Source organism: Anabrus simplex, chromosome 6 (assembly GCF_040414725.1).
Source record: "Anabrus simplex isolate iqAnaSimp1 chromosome 6, ASM4041472v1, whole genome shotgun sequence".
In the NCBI taxonomy this organism is placed as follows: Eukaryota; Metazoa; Arthropoda; class Insecta; order Orthoptera; family Tettigoniidae; genus Anabrus; species Anabrus simplex.
The window spans coordinates 267,712,042-267,739,137 of record NC_090270.1 but is presented as its reverse complement, the minus strand read 5'-3'; the positions used below and the strand labels follow the sequence as shown (position 1 = coordinate 267,739,137).

General features: G+C 37.5%; 1 protein-coding gene across 1 annotated transcript in view; it reads left to right on the top strand.

The window, feature by feature from the left end:
- The window catches only part of LOC136875724 (XK-related protein 6), a 66,650-nt gene extending 59,340 nt beyond the window's left edge, over positions 1 to 7,310 (top strand). Inside the window, exon 5 of the mRNA XM_067149296.2 lies at positions 6,587 to 7,310. Within this exon, the coding sequence (XP_067005397.1) occupies positions 6,587 to 7,086 (500 nt within the window). The 3' untranslated portion in view covers positions 7,087 to 7,310. The remainder of the gene's footprint in view (positions 1 to 6,586) is intronic.
- The last annotated feature ends 19,786 nt before the right edge of the window (positions 7,311 to 27,096 follow it).

Below are 27,096 nucleotides of genomic sequence, written 5' to 3'. Positions count from 1 at the left end.
ATATTTTGTCAATAGCCAGAATAACAAATGACAGATTTTACAATGCTCTAGAAAGTTATGATCAATATTTTATTATGATATATATTGTAACTAGCATTTAAGTCTAAAATGCTGCGTTTGAATGCTCTAGCAAACCTATTTATAGAAATCTGTAATTAATATCTGATGAAGGATAGATAATTTTCCGTGTAAGATAACACTAAGTAGCTGTCTAACTACATAATTTTTTTTTTTTTTTTTTTTTTTTTTGCTATTTGCTTTACGTCGCACCGACACAGATATGTCTTATGGCGACGATGGGATATAGGAAAGGCCTAGGAATTGGAAGGAAGCGGCCGTGGCCTTAATTAAGGTACAGCCCCGGCATTTGCCTGGTGAGAAAAGGGGAAACCACGGAAAACCATCTTCAGGGCTGCCGACAGTGGGGCTCGAACCCACTATCTCCCGATTACTGGATACTGGCCGCACTTAAGCGACTGCAGCTATCGAGCTCGGTAAAAAAAAAAATCTTTTATAAGAGAGGAAATGGATCAAACAAGTAAGATTAGAAGATCTGTGCAGCTCTCACTGGCCAGTAAATTTCCTCAAGGTACTGTAGAGACAACATTACAATAGTTGTGTTGAAGTAATGCAGCTCTTTTGCTTTCTTACTATAGCAATTATACATTTACCATATTTAATTACAATCAGCTTTTATTTACCCTTTCTATTGTTAACATATTTCTCAATCAGCTGATTTCCTATGAGGCATCAGATTCAAGTTAACATTAAATATTGGTAGTGCCATGCATGGAAAAATACTCTCCATAGCCACTTGCTACGACTTCTTTGTTAATTTGTAATTATTATTATTATTAGCCTTTTTTGAAAAAAGGCTAAGGAAAATAATAGAACCACAACTACAGGAAGAACAATATGGATTCAGAGAACACCGATCAACTACCGATCTCATATTTGCACTTAGAATACTGTTAGAAAAGCATTGGAAGAAGGGCAAAGACTTAACACTAGTGTTTTTGGATCTCGAAAAAGCATTTGATAGTGTTCCAAGGAAGACTATATGGGAATGCTTAAGAAAGAAAAATGTACCCAAAGGTTTTATCCAGAAAGTTAAAATGCTTTACGAAGACTGCTGCAGTTGCGTACAGATAGGAAACGGTAATTCTGATTGGTTCCAAACTACTAAAGGAGTGCAACAAGGCAGTACCCTTTCACCCTTACTTTTTATCACTGTCATGGATGAAGTCATGAAAGAAATTAAGCAGAAGAACAATATGGACATCAATGCATTTGCATTTGCAGATGATGTAGTAATTTGGGGAAATACAGAGAAGGAAGTCCAAGAGAGACTGAACCTGGAATGAACATTTGAAAGCACATGGATTAACAATAAATAAATCGAAAACTGTTACTATGTCTGTCAACAAGCAGAAGAAGAAAGGAAAAATAATGCTGGAAGGTACACAGCTGAAAACAGTAGATCAATATAAATATCTTGGGTGCATCATTTCAAGTGATAACAGAATACAGCATGAGATTAACAACCTCATTAAAAAATCAGCTCAGTTTTACCATCAAGTTCGGAACCTCCTCTGGAACGAACAAGTTCCCTTAAGATCAAAGCAGATTCTATTCCAATCATACTTCACCCTCGTACTAACATATGGCCTAGAAACCTGCACAACAACCCAATAAGTGGATAGCAAACTGCAAGCCGCAGAAATGAAGTTCTACGTACTATGGTACAGAAGACAAAAGGGGACAGGGTAAGGAATGGAAGAATAAGGGAGGAAGCTGGCGTGTACCCATCCCTGAATGAAAAAGTGACAAGGGCCTGTTTGAAATGGTTTGGCCATGTCAAACGATTGGACGATGGAAGGACAGCAAAACAATGGCTACACACAGTCGTGGCCGGAAAACGACCGGTAGGAAGACCTAGGAAGAGATGGCTGGACCAAGTGAAAGAGGACATAGGAACAAGAGGAGTCAGCTGGAATGTCGTCTTGAGAGAAGAGTGGTACATGGACAGACAGAAGTGGAGAGTGCTCGTAAACCACACCCGGGCAACTGGAGTGGAAAACTGATGATGATGATGATGATAATAATAATAATAATAATAATAATAATAATAATAATAATAATAATAATCATCATCATCATCATCTAAAACAAGCTCACAGTAATCACAAAACATTAATTTTAAAAAGGCAGGTGAGCATTACACCTTGCTGGAAACAAGCTGCCCATGCAATCTTGTGCTGGGTGCATGCTAGGGGAACTTGAGAGCTCACTTAAGCTACGGTAATCTTTAAGGGAGTGTTAGAGGCATGCTGGCATTAGAAGACGACTATGAAAGATGAACGCACACTTAACACATTCGAGACAGTGTCTTAAGGTGGCATATGGGCAGGCAGACCGCCATATTTTGAAAGTTTTTTTAAAAAAATTGTAGAAAATTGTAGGTAGGTTTCAATTGTAACAGGTATATATCATCAAAAAATTAAAAGTGTCTATTCTACAGATTTATAAAGTTGCTTTAAGATCTATTGAATACTTTTCACATTACACTTTTTCCAATGGTATGCCTTTTGCAACAACAGAAAAACAAGTCTGACAACAAAGTCTTACACATAATGAGCTTGGAATAGTTTGAAGCATTCAGGGACATGAAGTGCTACAGAACGCATTGAATATCACCAGCATGTCTCTTTTCAAATTACTTTCCCATTTTCCGCTTTTCCTTTATCAGCACAGGCTTTGCACGTGCATCCAAATCATCAAAAGTACCTGGCGTACGTGAATCAGTCCCTACCTTTGAATTATCATCGCTTGCATCACTTCGTTGTAAATGAATCTCCAGTCATATGAAAATCATGAAATATTAGCTAAATAAACTACGAAGTGCAAAATTACACCTGGGTGAATATGAGAGAATAGGTTATAAATACCTTCATCACTAACCTGAAGTTTGAAATCAGGGTCTAGATCTGAATCATCTACCTCTTCTGAACCACTGTCAACAAAAATCTTTCTAAAATCTCTACAATTCCACTTTTATTCAATGATCCAATCATGATAGCAGAAACAAAATACAGTCTAAACACTTTGAGAAAAAATAAGCTGCTATAAGTTAGAGAAAACAACAACAGAGGACACAAAAGCACGGTATAGCTGTTATAAAAGTTCTTTAAAGTGGTATGTATAGTTCCCGCCCGATTCTCGTCCTGGCTGTGTTGACAATATAACAAATACGCGGGCCCGAGTTAGCCTCGGGCGCGGTCAGTCTGTGCTGTTATCCCACCCCGATACACACTCGGGCTTGGTCTCCAATGTGTTAACACTATGAATATGACCCTAATAAGATATCAGTCAGCTCTCTGTGTGAGGGGGATCCATGCTTCATGGTGCAAAATATCACCAGAATAGGTTTGCTGACATTCTGTCAAAAGCTTTCTAGAACAGCAGCTAAATCTGGAACATGCAACATTATCGTGTGTACGATAGTGGCTACCACATGAGGAGCATAAGCATGTGCATTAATTAAAACCACATACAATTTTGCATTAAAAAGTTCACATTTATTAACAAACTCCAATTTAAATTCCCATACACACAATAAACATTAAATAATTCAACCAGTTATGACAAAGAAGCCACTAAATTATAAAATAGCAAGTCTGAATGGCTACACTTGGCTTACAGTAATGTGCTCCATCGCTGAATACTGTGCATCAGCTTGGCTCAACGGCTGCCATGCTAAGAATTTTAGTGGATGGGGCTGATATCAGGGACCATTAAATTCACTCCTTTCTGCTGGTTACCACACTGTGATATTACTCTCTCACATCTCAGGCAGGATATATAGCCTTTCTTCATGAGTCGGAAGATGCTCTTTGTCTGTTACCAGTTTATACTGGTCTGCTGGACCAGAAGATATTACATTCTAGATTAACATCAAGGAGGTTTCATTCAGTCTGCAAAAGAAGCCAAAATGAAGAATGGTTCTCCAAGGTACCTCCACAATGGTACGCTGTCAAAGAGCAGAACACTAGGCCCTTGCGATTTAGCCTACCCCATCATCTTTGGGCTCAGAGCATAATAGGGTGCGAACCAATCATGGATGTTGTGCTGCATCGGCAATGAAGTGGAGCTTAAATCAGTCTGCTGACTGTGACTGTAAAAAATGGCAACGAAACCATCAGCCGTACCGCATTTGAATGTCCTGTCTGGTCTTATGCAGGCAAAAGAGAAGAACTGATTGTCAGCTGTAAGGGATACTGTGCCTCAGCCCACTGAATTATCTCCTATTCCTTTGTTAAACATTTTGTATCTTTTTTTCAGTTTGAGTTTCTCTGTATGCTTTGTATGCCTATGCTAAATAAATAGAAACCAGAATCTGTCATGAAGAGATTCAGGAAATGTTGCATGTCAAATGCATGGAATGGCAAAGAGGAGGATGTACTGTGGGATGAGAATGGATAAGAAAGTGACAGTAATAATGGAGTAGCAATGGCAGTAATTGGCATAATAAAACAAGTGTTACCTACAGTAGTAATTATAATGAAAAATTTTAGAATGGTTTAAGAATAGTTATATTACTACTGCACCTGTATGTCCAACCCTTGTCCCGTTTCTCTACGGGGTCTGGTAGGAAGTTAGATGAATCTTCGTAGCGAGTTTTTACAACTGGATGCCCTTCCTAATGTCAATCTCATCAGAAGAGTTAATGAGATGAAATGAATGATGTGATATATGATAGTAGGAAGGGAGAGGGCGACACCCAAAGCCGGCACATTGCCTACTCCTGTCGAACAGCACCAAGGCGTCTGCTCAAGGCTTAACATCTCCATCTGATGGACAAATTGCCACTAACAGTGTCATATGCCCTTACTCCATATGAACACTGCGGAGAGGTTTTGGAATTAAATCCAAACTTTTGGCATACAATCTAGTGTGTATACCACCACTTCTCCTATCCTGCTGATCAAAATTCTGATGTGAAATATTTTTTGAACAACAGGACTTGAACTGGCTAACTGTGGTGTCAGACCATTTATGAACTTGACACCTTAATGATCATGGCCACCAGGCAGGTTTGTATTGCACTTGTAAGTAATGGAAACAAACATGTTTCAGATTACATATATGGAGAAGATTAGGAACACACAGGATTAACACAATGAGAGATGAGTTTTGGAAGAGGGAGCAATAGAAAAGACCAGGACTAACATGAAGACACAAAGGGACAAGGACAATCTCCACATCTTCATCTCCTCTTCTGTTGCTTCCTCTTCCAGTGCTGACTGCCATTGTGTTTATCCTTTTATATGTTGTTGTTCATGTTTCTAACTTTCTATATATAACTTGATTTGTCACTGGTTTATTCCTTTCCAGTATTTATTAGTTTTTAATGTATTTATAGCAGCAATCCATACAGGAGTGATGGAAGGTTGCAGTTTGTCCCCTCTTCTTTTCAATGTTTATATAGAATGAATGGTAAAAATCAAAGATAAATTTTGAAAGTGAATCACAATCCAATAGTTTTTTAATAGTTGAAATCTGCCAATGATATTGTTATTTTATCTCGGCCTGTGGAAGATGTGGAGAAATTGCTGAATGGTATGGGCACATTCTTAGAGAAGAAGACAGTACAAGATGAAAATAAATAAATCTAAAACAAAAGTAGTGGAATGCAGTTGAATGAATGCAGGTGTTGCGAGAAATATTAGATTAGGAAATGAAGTCTTTAAGGAACTAAATTAATATTGTTACTTGGGTAGTAGAGTAACTGACGATGACAGAAGATGGACATAAAATGCAGACTAGCACAAGCAAGGAAGGTCTTTTTTGAACAGAAATTTTCTTATTTCAAACACTGATATAGGAATTAAAAATATGTTTTTGAAGACTTTTGTCTGGAGCGTGGCATTGTATGGAAGTGAAACATGGACAATAACTATCTCAGAAAGAAAGAGAATAGAAGCTTTTGAAATGTGATGTTGCAGAAGAATGCTGAAAGTGAGATGGCTAGATCGAATCTCAAATGAAGAGATACTGAATCAATTTGATGAGAGGAGAACAATTTGGATAAATTTGACAAAAAGAAGAGTGAGAATGGTAAGACACATCTTAAGATACCCAGGAGCTGTTCAGTTAGTTTTTGAGGAAAGTGTAGGCAGTTAGAACAGTAGGGGTAGACCAAGACATGAATGTGTCAAACAGATTAGAGTAGATTTAGGATGTTGTAGCTATGTAGAATTGAAAAGATTAACACAGAATAGGGTGACATGGACGCTGCATCAAACCAGTCTATGGACTGATGGCCAAAACAACTCCTTATGTTCTTCTGTTGATGTGTTTTCTGATAGCTTTGCTTTGCTGTCCTAAATATGTTCAAAGACTGTTCCTATCAATCTGTGTTCTCACCAACAGAATTTGTGATGAATGGAGCATACCATACTGAAAATTTGTATTAAATGAATGTTTATATTTAGACAAGCTGTATTAATTATGCCATTATTTTAATAGTTTTTAAATATTTTCTTTGCTAATATTATACTTTAATACCTTCACATTGTTCTTGCAGTGTCCCGCATCCTTTCCATCAGTGTAGCTGCATCTCTGTTTCCTCTTCCCACAACAGCTGCTTCTGGAATCCACTGGCTAGTGATGACAGTTTGGCTGATAGTGACGACAGATCTTGTGATCTGCACGGATTCACATGACCCAATGTGCAGTGGACGACTAGGCCAATTCCTGATGTGCTCGATCCTGGGTTTGGTCTACATCTTCACATATATCACTCCGGAGGATGGTCGAACGCGCAACAAATACATCGTATACTACCTCTTGTGTGTTGCCGAAAACATAAGTGCAGCAGTCGTGTGGGCTACAGCTGCAAGTCCAACATTGCGTGCGAAATGGTACTTCTATCCTCTTCTGGTCAGCTGTATTGTGCCTTTTGGTCTTGGCATAGGGTTCATGGTGCTCTACTATCTGTATTTCCACCCCTCCAGCAAACGGGGGAATCTGGCTACACTACCCCCTAAGAACAGCGCTGTACAGACCACCAACGGAATTGTATAGTACATTTTCTAATATGTTCAGATGAACTGCATTTCCTCCCTCTTCACTGGGATGAATTAATCATATCTGGAATAGCAATATTTTTGAGACTTTTTTTGGTCAATGTATAGGTGATTGCTAATTGTTTTTGGATTGTTACATTACACCTTGTACTGGTTGTTAGAAGACATTTACATTGAAAAAGTAGAAGGGAAGGTTTCCTTATCAGTGTAAGGAAATGAGAAAGAGAGAGAGGGAGGGGCGGGGGGGGGGGGGGGGGGAGAGGAAGAGTGGTGGGGGCAGAGTACCACACTCATGCCTGTAAAGTACAGCTGTCCAAATGGGCTCTTCATTTAGTGTCTGTGGCTATATCGTCCGTCCCTCTGTAGGTCTATCTTCCATACATCCTTTCCCCATTGACCATTTTGCTTGTTATTTATTTCATTATCATCTATTTACATATTTATTTGATTTAATTATTTATTGTACGGCAGTATGTACAAATATAACTATTTATATTATCACATGAGGAGGGCTTATAGCCTCAGTTCTAAATATGCATCAACTGCCCGTTCATGTTGGTATAGATCGTCTATGTACTGATTGGCTTTGATCATTACAACAGCCTGTTTATACAGCAGAGAAAAATGTAGCAGTCAACTTTGATTTGTACAAGCAGTAGTCACATAAATGGAGACAGTTTGCACTCTCGATGTGTTCTGAAATGCCATCCATCACAGAGAGGGTGCCAGGCTTTGATCAACATCAAGAGATTTGGACCAAATTCTACCAGATAGCTACATATCATGGGGTATATAGAGATCTCATATACAAATGGAAAAGAAGGCCTTCACCATATAATAATTTCAATACGGAACTATGAAATTTTTATCTTTAAATAAACATACCGCTTAGTCGAACAGCTCGTCTCCCCACATCCACGACTTCCCAGCCCGAAGCTTGCAATATTTTTGTAACACTACTCATTTATCAGAAATTGCCCAGTACAAATCGTGCTACTTTCCTTTGGATCTGTTCCAGTTCTCATATCAAGTAATCCTAGTGAGCTACTAGCTCTGAACATCAGACTCCAACTGTCGTGGGCCGTAGATACCCACATAACTATATGAAGAGAACTATAACTTTTATTTACCACAAAGATGGTTTTCCTTGGTTTCCCATTTTCAAACCAGGCAAATGCTGGAGCTTTATTTTAATTAAGGCTATGGCCACTTCCTTCCCTTTGTTGCTGTAAGACCTATGTCTGTGTTGGTGTAATGTAAAGCAACTTGTAAAAAAGAAGTTGCATTTACCATTATAACTGAAGTTTTATTGGATTGATACACATTCGTTGCTGATATTCTGAAACTTAAGCAGACCCGGCCAACAGCTGGAAACTGCAGATGATGATGATGATGATGATTCTGAAACTTATAGTTGTCTATGATTTACACACATATTGGTGTTCTGAATTCTGTAAAAATTTTGTAGAAAATGTTAATATTATGGTGTTGTAAAGGATTAGGGCTGGTTGCTATGTGTATTTGTGAACAAGACATTTATTTTCATTTAGTATTTTTTTTACAGTGAGTATTTTAATTTGTGAAATTATATCTTAATTTTGCATGGTAACTTTTGGTTACTATAATCTAATATTCAGCATTAACTCTGCTCTTGAGTTTCTGTATGGAGGTTATGTCCACTTCACAGCGTATCTGTGGTACATGTTTCAATAGTATTGCTGGATGCCCAGTTTGCAGTCATCTGAAAAATTATATAATAATTTAATATATATCATATACAATAAAATTCTCATGTATCTTAGGCCTGGTAAGTTAGCGGTTTGAGTACTAATTTATTGCTTTGGGAAAAAAAAAAAAAAAAACTAGAACTAGCCTCAGATCAAAAGTTAAACCAAATGTAGACCCTCTTTTTGTGCCCCTGGAACAAATGATGACCCTTTGGTAAAATCGGAAGCTCATCCTGGGAACATGAGAAGGAACACAAAATGTGAAAAACATACAAGGACTGGACTTGAGCACCAGAAAGGATTGAGTGGGAACGCTTGAATGTCATAACACTGACTGGAAAGATTGAAGAGATAGTGGATATGTTGGAGAGAAATATATGTACTTGGTGTGAACAAAATGGAAAATGGTTACTTAAAAAAAAAAAAAAAAAAAAAAAGGTTACAAGTATTATTGGCATATAGAGAAGAATGGGGGCAGGCTGAGTAGCTCAGATGGTAGATTGCTGGCCTTCTGAGCCCAATTTGATAGGTTCAGTCCTGGCTAACTCTGGTGGTATTTGAAGGTGCTCAAATATGTCAGCCTTATGTTAGCAGATTTACTGGCATGTAAAAGAACTCCTGTGGAACACAATTCCAGGTCCTTGCTGTCTATGAAAACCATAAAAGTAGTTATTGGCACATAAAATCAATAATATTATTGTTAACAAGAATGAGGCAAAAAATGGAATGGGTCTGGTGCTGTATAGGGACATCAGTGCCATTACAGATGCTGCCTACATCAGTGAGAAAATTATTAAAGCCAGAGTAACTACCAGGAAAACTAGCCTCACAGTTGCACAAGTGTGTGCCCCATAGCAAGGATGCAGCAATGTTGAGAAAGAAGTCCTCCAAGGGTTGGAAGACCAAATCTAGGAAAACATCATCTTGGTTATAGAAGATTTAAATGCTCAGGTTGGAGTAGACTTAGGAGTGTATCTATTAGACTTATGTGTAAGAAACAACCTTCCCATAAAGAACATTTTCTTTACAGAAAGGGACAGCTATAAGAACACAAGTAAGACTGGGATGGAAGAAGCAAATCAGCTGATTGTGTGATTAATAAACACAGTGGAGGATAAGAGACAAAAAAGTCTTAACCATCTGAATCCTTGGACAGTGATTGGTAGAGCCCGGATTATATGTAATTACATATTCTGTTCCCATATATGTAGCTACAAGAAAAGCTAAAATATCGGCAAATCACACTAAAACGACCATTATTCCAGGAGTTTAAAGTTACAATATTTTTACATATTTCATTGCATAATAAATATTTTGATAAATATTGCATATTTTAAAGTATATTGGCATTTTAAAGAAAACACAATTCTTTTTTCACTAATTGTACATTGATTTAAAACACTTGAAAATAGTTTAAAAAGCCTGTACATTTCTACCATCTAAAAATAATGTAATAATTTAAAGTGAAGGATTCTCTCAAAGAATCGCATCGCTTAGCTATGTTGATGAAGTAACGGTACAGTGTGGAGGGTGGACAATGACATGTCACTCCTGCTACTACGGAGAAAGACACAAAGTGAAAGTTGCTCTGCGGCTGGGTTGAACACTTGGCAAAAAAAAAAAAAAAAAAAACGTGCAAGTAAACCCTTGCTCGAACTATATTCTGAGTCACAGTTAGTGAATCGCTATGGCACCAGTCGCATCCAAACTAGTGTCAAAGTTAAGAGTGTATTTCAATTGATGAAGCCTTTACAAGTGATGGAACAATCGTGCTATGCACAGAGTGTGTGACAAACATATTGGGTGCTTCATAGTCACAATTAGAACGCTTAAAAACGAATCTTCATGTGAGAAATAAAAAAAGAGTGCTCCGTTGAAGAAACAAGTTCTTCTTACAAAGAACTACCTGAGAATGAGAACTTATCTTCCAGTGTCATTCCTCATTTTAAATACACATCAGTGACCTCATGTGAAGTTGAACGGTCTTTTTCTCTGTATAGGCACCGTGCATGTCGCTCTAGCGGTCGGGCGGAGAACAACAAGTGAGGCAGACTCCAGACTCGCAGTAGCTGTTCTGTTATGACTGAGCGTGTAGTCGCTCAGATGATAATGGCAGAGAAAAGGAGATCAAGCAAACGCAATTGTTGTGTTGTCGGATGTTCCAATACTTACGCAAATACAGGTAGTGAAGTACAATTTTATTGTTATCCAAAACGAGCGATAGAAGTGGACCGAAGGAGGCGATGGATACAAGCAGTTAACCGAACGAAGTAAGTAGGCCTACATAGCCTACGTACTGCACATGTTTGCAAGTTCAGTTGATCCGATTTAATTTAATTTTGGTTTTAATTTTTAGCACTGATGGATTACTTTGGCAACCTACGACTTACTCAAGAATATGTAGTGCACATTTCATCGGAAAGAGAAGTTCAGGACACCCACTAAGTCCAGCCTATGTTCCGACAATATTTCCCGATGAATACAAGAAGAGGAATGTGTCGCCGGAACCCAGCTTACAGCGCTTTCACAGACAACTCAAGCGATTAGAAAAGGAAGAATCAGACGGAAAATTTTCAAGTACAGTTTGTCCAAGTAACATAACCAAGGATTCATCCGAACGAACAGATGCATCCGATTTTCATTGTTCAGACTTCATGTTTTGTTGTTCAATAAATGAAAACGACGTAAATACACAAGCATGTATTCCACTTAATTTCGGTCTGGGAGGGGACATTACGAAACATGATCAAATGTGTGGAACGGAAGACGATCATGCAGACATAAAGGGTCCAGGTTTCCAAGGCTACATTTCCATAAGGGACAATACACAAATGCGTGATTTAACAGGTGTGAACTTCAACGTCATTGCCTTGCTGCTTGCGTTATTACCAAACTGTAACGTTTCGAAGTTATATAAAGAAACCAGATTATTGATTTTCCTAGTGAAAATGAAAACCGGACTGTCCTATTCTGCTTTGAGAGTGCTATTCGGTGTTCATAGGACAAAAATTTCACGTATTTTTACCACCGTGATTATACAACTGACACTGCGTACGAAACATTTCATATTCTGGCCTAGTAAGGAAAGTGTTCAGAAATAATGCCTCCAGCATTTAAGAGAAATTACGGTAATTGTCAAGACATTATTGACTGCACGGAATTTAGGGTTGAACAGCCTCCCAAGTAGATGAGAGAGTATTTCTATTTTCAGTACAAGGGTTGCTACACTTCATAAGTTTAATTGCAATCACGCCTAGTGGTATGATCGCCCTTAAATCTAAAATGTTACGGTGGAAGAGCTAGAGACTCATTCATAACAACCGACAGGGGTTTATTAACTTTCTTTCAACCTGGCGGTGAGGTCGTGGCTGATAAAGAATTTCCTGGCATCAGAACTAACTTATCTGACCGTGGTGTCGTAATCGCTGAGGAAGTTGCGAGTACTTACAATATTGAGTGTGTTAGAATTCACGTAGAAAGGTGTATTTAAAGAATGAAAATATACAATATATTACAAAAATTGCCAAAAGAACGTTTTCCACGCGTGGATGACATCGTGTATACGTGTTGCGTGTTAACGAATTTGCAACCTCCAATAATTAAAAAATAGTTTGAGAATTGTTCTACCATCAGTTTGTTTTATATATTCTTTGTTTAAATTTTGATTTGTTCGACGTTCAACAAGCAAGAATTGACAAATAAATAATAATAATTACTATTAGGAATACCGCTAATTGATGGCAAGTAATTATTGAAATAGAACTTTGTCATTTTGGTGAGACATTCCTCGATAAATAGGTATCGCCAACTGTTGTGCTTTGCTATATACGTATATATCACATTTTCCCAAGCCATTTACGTACATCAGCATTTGTATTTGTATGTAATACATATGACTTGTCTTTAACTGAATGGTTTTTTGCTCGTCAAAGTAAAGATAACGTACTCGCACATTTCCTGACTCATCTACTATTGGTTTATCTTTACAGGAAGATGGACACTTAACTTCTAACACTCTGCCAGCTACATTTCCTTTGAGAACTATGCCATCTGGAGATCCACAAATCCAAGGTTGCTCCTTGTGGATTATGAACCCACATCGAGAACACGAACACCAAATGAACTTCCATAGCATTCTATTGCTTCACTTTCCATTTCACTTCCGTGAGAAAAATTGTTCAAAGCACCCCCCCCGCCAATTGGAGATTCAGTTACAAATGCGAGAGCTAAAGAATCAAAATTATATCACCTAGTTTTGATCCGATGTGCTTTCGTGCTAGCAGATATTCTTATCTTTCTTTCTTGAAACCATCGAGGACTTCCTGATTGAGATAGTGTCCAGGGAGATTTTAGTTATATGATCTGTATCAACATGTACTTTGCTGGTAAAAAGCATTTCGTCACTCGTAGTGCGAAAGGTGTATTTGTCTGGCAAGCGCAAGTCGTTAGAGACTTGTAAATGTAATAACTGTGTCACAATTTCCTCACATTCTTCTCTCTCCACATCATTCACTACCCTGTCTATCAATGAGGTGACTACGGCCCTGCACGATTGTTCGATTTCACTACTTGCTTCTGCTCGAAGCATTGTACGAAGACTGCAAGGGATGTGTTTTAAAATATCCTCAGTTAATTCGAACGGGGGAAGAGCTGTCTCCAAAGTCTTTTTACCGAACAGTTCTTCTACGCGTTTGCCTCTTCTATATTTTTCTGTTGACATTGTTTTCGGGCGTGGTTTTCCCCATTCTTGCGGACGGTCTGTTTTGGAGACAACACTTTCATTACTTATACAATACACACCGCAGCTACGTGTGTGCAAGTTCCTCTGGCGCTGGCAGGACAGGAACATTCGCTGGTAAGAGATATTACGATTCTGGTCAACCTGAACACAAAATAAAAATGCGTACAACTCCTCAAACATGCATTAAGTAATCCTTGCTAAATAAAGTTTATACATTGTTACCAAACTACACCTTTACTAAATCAAGTTTCGCGATATAAGGCGGCAAAGTGACAGACGTTTGTCGGGTAATTTTTCCTGTGATGTATCCGAAACCATTTGAAATTAACTCTTCAACGCCGTTCTCGTGGCCACTGACAACAAGGCTTCTTCCTTTATTGCATGATGATTCACTTAGATCCCCGAATTGAATCGTTTTAAACTCGCAACCTTGTTTGAATGTCAAGACATGTACTGAGTGGTATTGAGACTCTCGCACTACGCCTCACCTCTTGTTTCAGAACGGGCCACTATGTAGCGCTAGTAGTAGCATTTCGATCAATCTGCACGGTGCCTATATAAGAGTATCCTAAGAGACAGAAGGCATTTGATGACCACAGAAAATTTGGAAAAATATTTAGTTATTAATTGCACCTCCAAATGAAAATTAGAGGTTGAATAACATCTGCACTTTTAACTTTTTTTGGTTTTGTTTCCTTTTCTGTGTACAAGAATACATCAGATAAAACTTAAATATTCAGTTACATATTTTTTATTTATTACATATTTAACTACATATTTTGTCAATTTTAGATACATATTTATGTACATATTTCTCATTTTTATATTACATATAATCCAGGCTCTAGTGATCAGACACTCTTTATAGCTGACTTGAAAGATAAAATGACCAATACAACCTGCTCAAGAAGGATGCCTAAGTTAAAGTAACAGAAATTAAAAAGGAAGCAGAAAAGAAGAACATCTACCAAAAGCTGATAACTGCAGAGTTACAAACAAATAAAACATTTGGTGTTAATGAAGAGTGGAAAGTATTTAAAACAACACTGGCAGATTGTGCTGAAAGCCTGCAGTGTAATATCTTGGAACTTGAAAATAGGTGCAATGAGTATGGTATGAAAATTAGCCTCTCGAAGACTAAATTGATGTCAGTAGGTAAGAAATTCAACAGAATCGAATGTCAGATTGGTGATACAAAGCTAGAACAGGTCGATAATTTCAAGTATTTAGGTTGTGTGTTCTCCCAGGATGGTAATATAGTATGCGAGATTGAATCAAGCTGTAGTAAAACTAATGCAGTGAGCTCGCAGTTGCGATCAGCAGTATTCTGTAAGAAGGAAGTCAGCTCCCAGACGGAACTGTTGTTACATCGGTCTGTTTTCAGACCAACTTTGCTTTACGGGAGCGAAAGCTGGGTGGACTCAGGATATCTTATTCATAAGTTAGAAGTAACAGACATGAAAGTAGCGAGAATGATTCCTGGTACAAACAGGTGGGAACAATGGCAGGAGGGTACTCGGAATGAGGAGATAAAGGCTAATTTAGGAATGAACTCGATGGATGAAGCTGTACGCATAAACCAGCTTCGGTGGTGGGGTCATGTGAGGCAAATGGAGGAGGATAGGTTACCTAGGAGAATAATGGACTCTGTTATGGAGGGTAAGGGAAGTAGACGGAGACCAAGACGACGATGGTTAGACTCGGTTTCTAACAATTTAAAGATAAGAGGTATAGAACTAAATGAGGCCGCAACACTAGTTGTAAATCCAGGATTGTGGCGACGTTTAGTATATTCTCAGAGGCTTGCAGACTGAACGCTGAAAGGCATAACAGTCTATAATGATAATGTATGTAATGTATGTATGTTCAAAAAAGGAAATGGGTGAAAGTGTTCCAATTATAAATGCAAAAATAAAACACTACAACACAGTTATAAAACCAGAAGCTACATATGCAGCAGAAACACTTTTTCACCTGAATAAACAATCAAAGACTGACAGACTTCAGAAAATTGAAAGGAAGATTGGAAGAACCTGCATCAACAAAAAATACCAGAAAGATGGACAATGGTGGATAATACCTAACAAAGTCGTGTACAAAGAGCTAGAACCCATTACAGATACTATGCGTAAGAGGAGACTGGGATTCTTTGGACACATCATGAGGATGCTGGATTCAAGACTTCTGAAACAACTAGTACAACACAATCTCATCTCAAAAAATACCACAACAGGATGCAAATGGATCAGAGAAGTAAGAGAGGATCTGAGGGAAATAGGCCTTACGACAGAAGACACCACAAATAAGATAAAATTGAATACAAAACTCAAGAATACAAACCTCCGCTTTACCCTTACACGACACAAACCTACAACACACACATTTTCAACCGAGGAAAGGGCACGAAGATCGGAGCGTCTGAAGAAGTACTGGGAGGACCGCAAAGCCCGAACAATCCCTTCAAAGAGACCTGAACGATGGACTGACTAAAGTGATCCTATGCGGTCGTAAAAGAAGAAGAAGAAGAACTAGTATAGAGGGTTCACCCTCTTGTCATAGTCATAAGATATTGCAAAATATTGAGAAAAGATTAAGATCACTGTTAGAAAACCATTTTGGAGAGAAACTGCATGGGTTGACAAGCAGCAGAGGAACAACAAACCTTAGATTTACACTAAGATAGTTAATGGAAAAGTAGTGGGAAAGGGGGAAAGATCTTGTAATTGTTTCCTTGGATTTGGAAGAAGCCTATGACAGTGTGTGTGAAGACCTCGGATTGCTAAGAAAAACTGATGGTCCCAAACTCATTAATCAGAAAGTGGGAAATGAAAGATCTGATTGGTTCAAGACAGAGAGAGAAGTGCAACAGGGTAGTTCACTTTCTCCATTAATTTTTATTGCACTTATAGATGTGATTATAAACGAAATCAAAGAGGTAGGAAATGGCAATTGCATTGCTTTGGTCTTTACTGATGTAGCTGTGTGGGTTGAGAAAGAGCTAGAGGTACAGAAATGATGATGATGATGATGATGAATGGAACTCGAAGTTTAAAGAGTACCAACTGACAGTAAGAACAAGACCATAGTAATGAGGATGAAAAGGACACCTACCCGTTGTAAACTTATGCTAGAGGGAGAGAAGTTTGAATATATGGAAGTCTTCAGTGCGTTCAATTACCTTGTAAGTACAATATTGAGTGATGTATCAAAGTAGAAATGCTGAGTAGAGCAAGAAATATTCAAAGTTCTTCCACCAAGTACAGGACCTAGTGTAGCACAAAGGAGTTCCTCTGGGAGCCAAACAGACCATGTTTAAAACATTCCTCCTGACTATATGGCACAGCCTGGAGTGCTGTGTACAGGAGCGTAGCCAGGAGGGGGTTACTGGGGGGGGGGGGGTGTTAGAACCTCCCCTATGGAATTTTTACAAAACTAAAATGAACAGAAACTGACAGTAAACTAAACAAGTATTCAGAGACATCATTGTAAAACAAACAGATCTGTTGAATCTATTTTCTAAGAAGCCTCAAAAATTGGATTTTAGATTGTAAACTGAACATACCATTTGCTGTAAAACTGTTGACCTTGATCATATTGTTCTTGTTTTGTATCTTAGTGTAAGATTTTATAGTGTACTGCAATCTGAATATAAACATAATTCACTTGTATCAGTGTCCTTATATAGTCAAGTCATGCATGTGCGCACTACACATTATGTTCTATCAGCATTTTCTAACTATAACTCCCCCATTGGCCGATCCTGGCTACGCTACTTGCTGTATAAATAATAAAGGAGAACTGAACAAATTACAAGCATGTGAAATGAAGTTTCTGTAGTCAGTCATACAGAAGACTGGAAGAGACTAAATTAGGATACCAGAGAAGAGATGCAGATGGGGCAGAAAAACTGAGTACTTCACAACACAAGTGGTTTGGTCAGATGAAGAGGATAAGGGAGATCCGAACACCAAGACAAAACTTGGATGTTCAAAGGAAAAGACCAATTGGACATCCCAGTAATAGGTGGCTGGATCAGATTAAAGATGATCTAGAAACTAGAGGAGAAAATTGGGAAACTGTTATCGGATAAGAAGTATATGAAGATATAACAAAATGGAGGCAAATCATTAAAAAAAAATACTACCTGGCTCACAAGGATACAATGATGATGATGGCACCATAGAAACCAGAACTCTTTGCTGAGTTTTAATTTATTTTGCCATATAAATAACAAATATGTTATCAGAGATCTTTTATATGTCAACAAGGTGCAGCATGGAGTGTCTATTGGACTTATGCCCTTTAAAAAATCTTGATTACCCTTACTGGGTTTGATTCTTGGTATCTGAGGACGATGCCCTGACTCTGCTACACAGAGGAAGGAACGAGTGTGGTATACTTGATATTTGCCTTTTAAATGTACAAGCCTCTCTCTCTCTTTTTCCAAACACATTTCATAAAAATATTCTTTTGGTTAATATTTATATCCAGCTCCGTGGTGAACTGGCTGGAACATCGGCCTTTGGTTCTATGATGATGTAGTAGTAGTAGTAGTAGTTTACTTTTTTACTTGGTAAATTTGCTTTGAAACTGCTCCCTGCAAAGGCTAAAGTGTCTGAAACACCTGTACATTGTGTAATATTCCAAAAATGTTGTAGCAATAACATATTTACATCTGAATACTTGAGAGGAGAAAATGATTCCTCATGCTGAGACATAATACCAGGTGCTCTTGAACATTAAAATTAATTTATATAGTGTAGTGTTCACATTGCAGATTATTTGTATCAGGTGCAACTAACTTACTTCTCCTAAAATTTTGGGTAAATTCTCTTTATTCTTTACGCTTGCCTTGAGTATCGGGAAGTAAAAATGTGTGTCTTAGGTCAGTGGTTCTCAAACTGTCTTCCATAGAACTTGTTCTGGGGTTCCATGAAATACTTTCTGCAATGTTGGGCAGCTTGGATTGAATATCATTTGTAAGAGGAAATGCACACAATGTACATTAAGTTTGTTTTGGCGACATGGAAATTAATGTAGGTATTACAATTCCTTAAATATTATCATCAATGTGGGATGTAGAGACAATATTACCAAATTCTTTAGCAAATTTTGTGTCCATTTCGGTCTCAAAAAAAAAATTCAAGACAAGAAGTAGTACTGCTGCATCTAAAAAGCCTCTTCATGTTGTGAGAAATCACCTGTATTATCCTCATTAAACATAATTAATTTTGAAGTATTATTTTTACAATTTAAAATGACAACCCATAACATTGGGAAGCAATTATAATTAAAAAAGTGATCAGAGCTCCATGATGCAAAAGAGTTTGAGGACCCCTTGTCTAAAGATGATGATGGTGGGGGAGGGGTTGGGGTTAATAATATTTTGAGAAGCAAAATGAGATTAGTCCTCCTTCGAATGCTTGTAACCTTTTAAAAGAGAATGGTACCCAAAAATTATGCTTATTTTAAGATACCTGGGCGTGAGTCCCAGAAAAAGGAAACATTTCCTTACTCTACATATTTGAAAATGCTGAACTGATTACAGTTTATCCCAAAACTTCCCAGATGATTGTTGTTTCTAAGATCAAGGGTAGTATGCATTTATGGAGCCTCTAAGTTTTTATTTTAGATATTTATTTCTTATAGAACATACTGCTCATGATCTTACAAACAGATACACTGTATTCATTCTGTTACTAGGAAATTGCAGTTAATTTTTCTGTGTTTGTGAAAATATTTATTTTGTAGAAATGTAGACTGTTCGAAATATCTCATGAATTACTGTATTCATATGTTATCAGTTTCCTAAATATCCAGTTCCTTACAAGTTTGTAGTAATGCAGATTTCTTGTAGAGCTCTAGTAAAGTTCTATGGATGTTTTGTTTCTTGATACTCGTGTTGTTTTCTTGCATTAAGTAACCAGATGGATAGTTGAGCCTGCTACAGCATTGTCTTCAGTTTTTTATTAATCTGCCGGCAATTACATCTGAGCACAAGAATCCAGTTTACTACAAGCTTACAAATTAATACCCTATAGCAGTTATGAACATAGTAAATGAACTATAAATATCAAAGAGAAAGATTTATGATTTGCTGCACATTGTGTTACCATATATCTGATATCCTGTTGGATTTCTTAATTGCTGTGAGGACTATGGTAAATGGTATGGATGACTTTTTTGCACATTCTGAGTCTGTTGCAGTAGTCGAGAAGGAAAGATGCATGCCCCTGGTTCCAAGCATAAATCCCACAATTTCAAGATCGTTGAGGTGATATTTATTAAGATAGTAGGGAATGCACAGATTGTATATTTTTGTTTTCTCTTTATTAACTTCTACTGGCTGGATTGGTTGCATCAGTCTTGAACTTTTTTTGAAGGCAGTGATGTGATGTGATGTCTATTTGATGAGTGTTACTAGTAGTGGAGATGCCATGAACTTCTTCACGGGCAACCATACTGCTTTCTCAAGTTTTTGGCCAGGATGGAATAATGTGATGTCTGACATCAATTAGAGTTTCATTGTGCGTGCAGTGACCTAAGACATGAGGAAGAGTTTTGATCTTGTTCTGACAACGTCGACAGGCCCTGTACCTCAAAAGACAGATGTGCTTCATTAGAAAGGGAAAGTCTTATAAAGGTAGGAAATGAAATACTACTACTTCAGTCTTTGGGAACCCAATTTACAGGGATCTAATGTAGAGAGCTGACCAGTTTTGGTTAAACGTAATACGTGAAGGTAAGATATTCTACCTGCATCAGGGCTCTCTGACAAGCATCTGCAGCTCAATATTTGATGATGATAATAGTAAAAATATTAATTAATAAATTTAATCTGGAGGAAAGTGACAGCATGGACTGGACATAGCTTATTGCACCTCTGCTAACTTTATATGGCCCTATGTAAATTTGAATATGTAGTAAATGAAATGAAATGGCATATGGCTTCTAGTGCTGGGAGTGTCCAAAGACATATTTGGCTCACCAGGTGCAGGTCTTTTGATTTGACGCCTGTAAGTGACCTGTGCGTCGTGATGAGGATGAAGTGATGGAGACTTCACATACACCCAGCCACTGTGCCAGCAAAATTAACCAATGATGGTTAACATTCCTGACTCTGCCATGAATTGAACCCAGGACCCCTGTGTCCAAAGGCCAGCACGCTAACCATTTAGCCATGGAGCCAGACATCTGTAGTAAAACATCACAACTATAGAGATATAAACCTGTCGCGCGTTAAGTCCTGCAGATACTGAACTGTCACATGGTCAACTTATTGCTTGGCTTCTGGGTCCACCGCCTCTTGTATTGGACAGCTCCTCAGTTGGTCTAACTGGACTGGGTTAATTCTGTTCCAGCCTGTAGTCCAGAATTAAAATCCATGAACAGACCAAGCATCCAACTCTGGCACAACGGAAATACAGTTGAAACCGTTTATTGTGATATCACTTTTAACGACGTATTTGATATAACGGCGAAATCTAACGGTACCTTCTAAATCCTATATAAACACTGTATTTATAAACTCAGAACGATGTCGCTTATTATGACGTATCTTATAAAACGTATTTTGATGACATTTTTTGATAAATGTATCAGCTATAATGTCCAGTATTCATTTTTGTTGGTTACTTATTTGGGGATTGCAGACGACAATGTAATGCTTATTATTGTATATTTCAAATCAGTCTGTCTGCTAAATAGTCAAAGCAAGCATCACTGTGAAGATGTCGCAAAAGAAAAGGAAAGTGTTTAATATTGAAGAAACCGTGCTTCCCCATTTTCACACCAGGCAAATGCTAGGGCTGTACCTTAATTAAGGCCACGGCCACTTCCTTGCCATTCCTAGTCCTTTCCTGTCCCATCGTTACCGTAAGACCTATCTGTGTCGATGCGACATAAAGCAAATATATATATTGAAAAGTCTTGCATAATGTGGTGATTAGAGAATGAGGAAACTAATGTCGGTATTGGGAAGGGATTGGATGTATCACACTGAACGATTTCTACAATTTGGAAGGACAGAGAGAAAATACAGTCTCTGTTGGAAGGAAATTCTTTAAGAATCAAGTGGAGTAGATTGTATGACCACAAAGATATTGAAGAATCATTAGTTAGATTATTTTAAGCAGCAAAGAAGAAATAATTTGTTGTTCAGTGGACTTACTCTTCAAGCAAAAGCCAATGAAATTGCTCGCAGTCCCACTTCACTAATACTGGACTGTAAATACAATACCAATTTCAGTTAGTGGCATGGTTTTTTTTTTTTTTTTTTAGTTTAACTTAATTCTGTTCATTAACTGCATAAGTATGCAGCCTAAAACTTACAGATGACATTTTTAGCAGGGAAAAACCCTGGTTTGTGCAAGTATCGCCTATAACGACTGTTGGTTGGCGATCCCTTCGGGGTCGTTATAACAGATTTTGGCTGTAATAATAATAATAGTAATAATAATAATAGTAATAATAATAATAATAATAATACATATAATATTACATATTTTGATTGTGGCTATTTGGGTTGCCTGCATATCACTTCGTTTCATTTGTACTCTGCCAGATGGCAGAAATGGTTCTCTGTTGAGTGATCTATAGCTGAGTTTTAGTTAATTTTGATTCGTGAATACCAAATGTATCTTTTACATGCCGAATGGACTTGTCTCTGTCCTTCAAAAATCTAAAGACCTGTGCCAGGTTTGAACTTGCTGGAGGCTGACACTATACCACTAATCCACAATGGGGGAGAAAAGGACCCTTAAAACAATACAGATGTGAGTTTAGAAATTTAGAACCAAGAAAGGCAATGGGACAGCAGTACATACAACCCAGAACCTTTATCTCTCTATGTATGTCTTGAGAACCTCTGTTCTGCAAGCCTGTTGCACTATTTTCCTTCTGCTTCCTTTACATCTGATGTTGAATTATTTATCTCTACAGTTGAGTACTTGGAAAACATAAGTACTTGACATAACAAGGAACGGTAGTGGTGGTGGTGATTGTTTTAGTGGGCATCCATTCCCTTTTCCAGATTCTCTCTGGGTAGGATAGTGTACCAAAGCCCTCCACTGTACTCGATCTTTCCACCATTCCTCTTCTAGTTCTTCATTGCTATCGACTCCTCTATTTGCAATACAGTCCACAACAGAGCTCCTCCATCTCATTCTAGGACGTCCCCTAGGCCTCTTTCCAGTCTCTGTATCCATGAATGTTCTCTTTGGTATTCTCTCTCCTGGCATTTTTATCGTGTGTCCAAACCATTTTAGCTTTGCTATATCAATCTCTTCTTGAAGTTTACACACTCCCACGCTTCTACTTATTTCCTTATTTCATATTCTATCTCGTCTTGTCTTTCCCTGTATGTTCCTCGAGAACCTTATTTCAGCTGCTTGTATCTTACTTTGGTTCTGCTTAGTTAACGTCCAGGCTGCCTGCTAAAGCATAGGTCAGTATAGGTTTATAATAGGATGAGTATAAAACCTTCTTGCACTTCATTGGCACATCTTTGTTCCATACAATGTCTCTCACACACTGGTAGAAACTTGCAGACTGCTGTATTAAATCAATTTCTCCATGCAAATTTCCATCTTGTGATATCACGCTGCCCAAATATTTAAAAATTTTCCCTACTTCAAGAGGTTCATTTCCTATTTTTATCAATCCCCTGGATTTTCTGTTACCTCTTGTCATGATCAAAGTCTTACTTTTCGCAGTACTAATCTTCATTCCAAAATTTCTTATCTCCTCATTCCATAAATCAACTTGTGTCTGTACTTCCTCTTCATTATCTCCCCAAACTACAATATCAGCAAAGAGCATAGACTTTACTTGCTCGGCCATCATCTTCTCCTTGATATTATGTATAATTCTATCCATGATGATAATGAAGAGTAAGGGAGACAATACACTTCTGCCTTAAGCCTGTCTCAACTCTGAACCATTCAGTGTGACCCACTTTGGTTCTAAAACAGCTTTCGCAATGTTGATACACTGCTATTACCATCTGCATTGTTTCATTCCCAATCTGTGCCTCTGTCAATGTTTTCCATACCAAATTCCTTGGGACACTGTCATATGCCTTTTCAATATCTAGAAACATTACTACCATGTCCTTTCCATATTCCCAGTACCTTTCCATCATTTGACACACTGTAAATATTGGATTAACACTAATCAGAGGGAAAAAATGGAAGGGATCCGACACTTCAAAAAATGAAGGTATCGGCTAAACATAGATAAGGGCCATGAAGGGCATGAAAATGTAAGACTCCTTAGGCCTCGAATGCTCTAATACCATTGGGTTTGGAAAAGAACAAGAGTTGACCACGGGAGGTTGGATAGGATAGATAAAAGTGAGAAGCCTAGCACTAGTAGGTGGAAGCAATCCCAGGACTCAGCTAAGGGCCCTGTGGTCACCAGCCCAAGCTCCCAAGTTAAGATCCCTTGGTGTCCCTTTTAGTTGCCTCTTGCAACAGGCAGGAGATACGATGGATGTATTCTACCACCCCCACCCACAAGGGGTCAAGAAACTGTAATGTTGGATAACATTACAATTTACAATTAGGAAGTTAATATTGTATTCCCCATTCCAAATCCTCTCTCCATATTTTTGATTTGTGAGTCAAGTTTAATTTTCTTCATAAAATATGAGTTGCAAAGTATCTTGCTAGTGTCAGTGGATACTTCAATCATTCTTCAATTGATGAATATTGCTTGTTAGTGATTCACCATTTCTACTATTTATTACAATATAACATTTTAAATGTTTTATTCAGCTACTTTAATTTTCTCCAAGTATAGCAGATACCAGTAGAACAACTTGAACTGCATGGCAGATGTACCAATTGTCTTTATAAATGGGCTGTGGAGCCACACTCAGTGTATGGTCACTGATAGCCTTCAACAAGCTGTCATCAGAAATGCAACAGATGAAGAAGAGTGGATTGCTGAACTTGATCTGCAGTTATGAATTGTGTTTAGTTAACCAATGAAAGTTAAAATCCCCAGCCCAGCTGCAAATCGAACCCAGGACCTCCGGGACCTAAGGCCAGCATACTAACAATTTAGCCATGGAGCTGGAGAACTTGCCCATGAAATCCAAGTGAAAACACCTCTCCATGAATGTTATGAAAATTTGCATCAGTTCCAGATACCAATTGAAAGTCTGTGGCCATGGTTACTAACAAACTTGCAGATTTGAATTCACCACACATTGACACAATTGATGGTTAATTGTTTTGGCTTCCCTGGTTGAGGTGAGATTTTTTTAATAACTTCTCTGATGCAAAATTTGCTTAAGGTTGATTTCAGTTTGAGCAGTACCGTGCAGTAAAATTGAAATGGGGCATGTGATTCTGGTCACAAGATTCAAACATCAATACACTGTAACATAAATTGCAGGCCTGCGAAATTAAGGATCTTAAAAACTTTTTTCACAATTAATGCTAAAATTTATTGTTTTCTGGACTACAGTATTAAAAAAATGAACTCAGTTTTTTTCTATTACATACAGTTTTCCTATAACATGCATAGACACTTCTAGTAATGGGAATTTAATAGGGGGGGGAAATGATTAAATAAAACAAGCCCTGTGGCAAATATTAAAAGTATGTTTTACAAAGACTTTTACATTTTTATAATTAACTATTCCCATTTATTCAAATGCCCTGCACTGCCTTTTTTCTCATGTTGATGAAACCTATTTTATACCAGTATGATCATAGTCACAGCCTTCTAGATGATGTCTGATGCTCACTATAACAGGTTAATACAAAAATTCAACATTAGAACACTAAGTTAATGGTGTTGCAAAATCACTAGTATATTAATGCTATAAGTACATTAACATTTTCTGAAAAGAATGGAGCAGAATGTGTCTTTTATAAATGTCATTTTTGACATCTGCACCCAAAAATCCATAAATGTGGGCAATTTTTTAAAAATTGCAGGCACGTGTAATGTTCAGTTCATAATGTCTGCTCTCATAGGATATAAACTTCATGGTTCTGATCCGTATTGAATTGTAATTCCAATATAATTATTAAATTAATGTCATAATGGTCCATCTTTCAATACTATAATATGCAATATTCTAAATTACATTAATTAGGGACTACTTTTGGCCGGGCCTGGCCATCTTCAGCCTTAATGTAATGTACATGCACACAATTGAGATAAAACAAATGGAACAAATATATATATATATATATATATATAAGTCTGAAGACGGTCAGCCCCAGCTGAAATTAGTCCCTAATTAATGTAATTTAGAATATTGCATATTATAGTATTGAAAGGTGGACCATGACTACATTACTTTAATAATTATATTGTAATATCTGCTCTTCTAATGAACAGTACTTGGATTTTCCATATGCTGCTATCTATCGAATATTATTTGTTTATAAGTTAGGTTTATACTCTGTAAAAGTATTAAATCTATGTTGCTAGTCAAAATCTGTCAAACGGTATGTGTACATTATTTGGTCTGTCATTGATATGTACAAAATAAAACTGAAGAATCTCATTTCTGATGAGAAACTTGTCTCACTTTGAGACTGGGAAAGCACAATGGTATTAATGTCATTGAAAGCTCCACACATGTAGTTCTCACATGCAGTATTAACTGTTGATGGGAAACCTTGCTGACAGGAGAACTCTGGAGAGTTAACTTATTGGCGATCTGTCTCTGAAGATGAAGATTATCAATAGGAGTTTCATTTCAAAAAGTGCTCATCACCAGAGTTCATAAAGAGATCAAAATGGACTTTTAACTTGCACCAGGAGCTGCAAATGGAGAACGAGCCAATGCGATAATTGCAAAAGTTCCGTCCGTTTAAATTAAAAGCGATTTCCTTTGGCACGGTAAACCAATCAGGATGATCAGATGCACAACACAGATTGCATCTCCATGCAATGCAAATGTAACTTCTATCTCTGATAGATCCTTTTCTTGTTCAGCGCCAGATGTTTCTTGCACCATCATTCTCCTATGGACAAGGTTTTCCATTAGCAGCTAATATTGTGCAAGCAAACTTGACATTGTGTGGTGCTTTGCACGATATCAACAACATTGTACTTTCCCAACTTCAGAGTGGGATGCGTTTCTTGAAAGTGTATCTTTGGTAAGTTTGGTTTGTATGACAGACTTTGCATATGAAGGTTCAAGCACTTTGTAATAAAGCTTGGTGCATTTGTGTACTCATATGTGTGGTGTAATTTTGATTTCCCATTTGTGTATATATTATGTTCTTTTTGAAATAATTTCATAGAAATGCTACCATGTAGTATTATGTTATGTATAGCAGCAAATCTCTGCTAGTCATTAGTCAAAGCCCTGCACAACAGAAACTGTTTCCTATCTCACATCATTTTCATTCTACAAACACTTGCACATACTTATCAGATTGTAATATATATTAAAGAATATATTTCTGTTTTCTTACAAAGTAAAACTTTCTTGAGGAGGAATACCAGCCATGCTGTGATAGTTCAATCCAAGAATAAGAATTCACTCATTAAGTTCTGTTTCAACTTTTTT